Genomic DNA, 3,029 nt, shown 5'->3' on the forward strand with positions numbered 1-3,029 from the left:
AGGAAAACAGATGTGTTGGGGGAGGTGGGAGGGCATGGGGAACCGTTTGGATTGTGTGTGTGTGTGTTTGTGGGTTTATTTTTTCACTGTGTGTGTGTGTGATTTATTAGTTTTGGGTTTTTTTTTTCATTTTTTTGTTTTTTGTTTTTGTTTTTCCATTTTTTGTAGTTGTCTATAACTTCATAAGTGCTTTTCTTTTTTTTCTTCCTTTCTGTCTCTAAGTAAGTTGCAGGCTTTGGCTTGGAAATCCCCAGGGGGATGAGGGGCAGGAACCTGAGGCTGCTGCCCCTTTGTTTGCCTTCATGGTACTGTCCCTTCCCCCAGCTCTTCCTGGACCCAACGAGCCAGGCCTCAGCCCTTCCAGCTAACCGCTTCCCATGAGCCACTACTCTGATGTCAGCCTATAACCAAAGGAGCTGGGGGTCCAGGTCTGGTGACCAGCCCTTCTCAGTCCCCTCAATCAGGGTGCTCCCCACCTGCAGGCAGGAGGCAACACCCTATCTGCTGCCATCAGCCCCTTCCAGAGCCCACCTGTCCCGCCCAGCCCTGTCCTGCCCTGCCATACCCTGCTCTGCCCCATCTTGGGGTGCTCTGCTCAGGGATGGGCCGGCAGGGCTGTATCCAGTCTCCCTGGTGAGCAGAGAGACTCAAGAAAACCTCTGGGGTCCTGCTTCTAGTCATATGACCCCAGGGGGGGCCCTTGGGCATCTGTACAGAAGGGACTGGGAGGGAGGGCCGCACCCTGCAGTCTCGCTCTGCTGGTGTAGCAGGCAGCTCCCCACCCTAACCCCCACCGCGGGCTCCTGAGTCGGCAGATTAAGCATTTTATAAATTGTATTTTAAATACATGTTTTAAACTTGTCAGGCATTTGTCCTCTTTTCTGGCTTCCTATCTTGAACTGTGGTTGCTTGTCCAGCCCTGGGGGGGTTCCTGCTCTTACAAAGGTCGGCTGCTTCCTAAGGCTGCGGCTTTCTGGTGTACTTGGCTTAAGTCCATCACTGTAGGACTCCCAACTCTTGAGTGGGGAGATGGGCACTGCAGTAGGAAGCCTCCCCTCCCCCAGACAGAGTTTCAATGAGTCCTGCCTAGATTCTGACCTGGGGGTGGGGGGCATGCTGGAGCTTTGTAAGTCAAGTAGGGTGGTGAGAACTGGGGCTAAGACCAACATCAAGTACGGAGGCTGAGGTTCTTGGTGTTTTATTGGCTTACCAGGCCATGAAAGCAAACTCCCAAAACCATTCCCTGCCCACAGCCCAGCTGTCTATAGGCCTTTAACTTCTGGAGCCAGGATTCCAGACGATCAGTGGGTTCGGGCTGGCACAGAGCTAAGCCACTTTCTGCTATCAGAGCTGTGTTCCCTGGGGAGGAGAGGTGGGCAGAAAGAGAGGGCATATTTGGCCCTCTTCCCCTAATCCTGCCAGGTTCATGACTCATCCCATGTACTCAGGGAGAGGCCACTTCTGGATGGAGTGAAACCTGAGGGGCTGATCCCAAGCCCTAGGAACTCTGAAGGGAACATCTCCTTCCCAGTTTTCTAAGCTTCCCGTAATTCAACCAAGGAGTTCCCATGCTTGAGAACCAGGGAACACCACCATCCTGAGGACACTAGGGTCACAGCTGCTTAATGCTCATGACACAGGCTTTCAGCAAAGGATGCTATCTTTCCTGCCCTGTCTATCCATCCATCCTCCCTGGAGTAAAGGGTTTCCCAACTTAGTCTCTTAGAAAGAGGCCCTGGCCCTCAGTACCCACCTGCTTCCTTGCTGTCCTGACTGGAAGAAGAGGCTATGGAGGTCAGGGCCCAGGCTTGTAGAGACACACTGATCCAGCACCGAATGGTTATGGCTACCCTGTTTTCGACGGACTGCCTTCTTCTCCAGCCTTGGGCAGAGTGGGATGCAGGGCACCTGGGCATAGGGGCTCTGCATATTGGCAGCTGGAATAGGAGGGAAACGAGAATTGGGAGCATGGCCAGCGTGGTGAAACCCTCGGTTTGCCACATGATAGAGTGAATTTAGGCAAGCCCTTAATGTCTGAGCCTCTAAAGACGGAGAGGGTATTGGTATCCACCGCACAGTAGATGACAGGGATGTGTCCGATGCTGAGGGCTAAGCATAGAGTCAAGGCTGGCCATAGCGTAAAGAAGCTTGCCCAGGAGAATAGGCACACAATTTGGGGGTGAACCTAAGTGCAAACTGCCCTTGCCGGCATACTAGCTGGGGAAGTCACTGAAATTTCCTGGGTTCCCATTTCTGTCGAGTGTGGAGATTATAGGTCACACCTGCAAAAGGCCGCGCAGTAGAACTGACCCTGGCGGGCTCTCACACGGTAGTTCTTGGGACAGCCTCAGCTCAGTGGGAAGGTCGAGTTCAAAGCATGGAGCTGGATGTTGGGTGGTACAGACTAACCCGACGTGGTCCCAGTTCCCACACAGCTAACTCCTGGGCTTCATCTAGGGGAATCTGCTTGCCAGCCCAGGCTGCTCACGGGCCCTCACCATAGTTCTGCTGCTTCAGCCGGCTCAGGATCCTGAGGACCCTTCGATCTGGGCCCTCTAAGCTGTCTGCTGTCTGCTGAGAGTTGTAAGGAATTTTCTTCCTCGATCGCAGCCCGCCCATAGTCGGTTCCATCTCTCGGGTCTTGGGGGTGCCTTCCTTCAGCTTCTTCTGGTAGTAGCTGAGGAGGCAAGGCCTTGTAGCTCAACCTGGCTGTGGTTAATTCACCCCTTCCTCCTGACCCCCGCTCCCCAGTTCTGGCTGGCCATTTGTGGCAGTACTGAAGCCTGGGGAGTCAGGAGATGTAGTCCCCTTATGAAATACAAGGAAATGGTTCTGTCTGCCCTGTCGCTGCATGCCACTTCACTCTGAGATTCAGCTCTCCGCCACACTGCTAAGATGGGGGCCGGATGTGTGTATGCTGGAGGATTGCACATGGGATGAGACCCGTCTCGGCACCAGCCATGTAGAGATTGGTATGTATTACACACTTTCTGTTACTTATGTTTTTTTTTTTTTTTGGTTTTTCGAGA

At 53.2% G+C, this 3,029-nt stretch overlaps 1 protein-coding gene across 1 annotated transcript in view; it reads right to left on the reverse strand.

Annotated features, from left to right (window-relative positions):
• Positions 1 to 1,301: 1,301 nt before the first annotated feature.
• The window catches only part of Spata21 (spermatogenesis associated 21), a 24,063-nt gene continuing 22,335 nt past the window's right edge, over positions 1,302 to 3,029 (reverse strand). The window contains exons 13-15 of the mRNA XM_013348355.1: positions 2,499 to 2,677; positions 1,754 to 1,937; positions 1,302 to 1,359 (exon numbers count right to left, since the gene is read on the reverse strand). Coding sequence (XP_013203809.1) covers positions 1,302 to 1,359; positions 1,754 to 1,937; positions 2,499 to 2,677 — 421 coding nt within the window. The remainder of the gene's footprint in view (positions 1,360 to 1,753; positions 1,938 to 2,498; positions 2,678 to 3,029) is intronic.

The sequence above is a fragment of the Microtus ochrogaster genome, chromosome 10, assembly GCF_000317375.1.
Source record: "Microtus ochrogaster isolate Prairie Vole_2 chromosome 10, MicOch1.0, whole genome shotgun sequence".
NCBI classification, from domain to species: Eukaryota; Metazoa; Chordata; class Mammalia; order Rodentia; family Cricetidae; genus Microtus; species Microtus ochrogaster.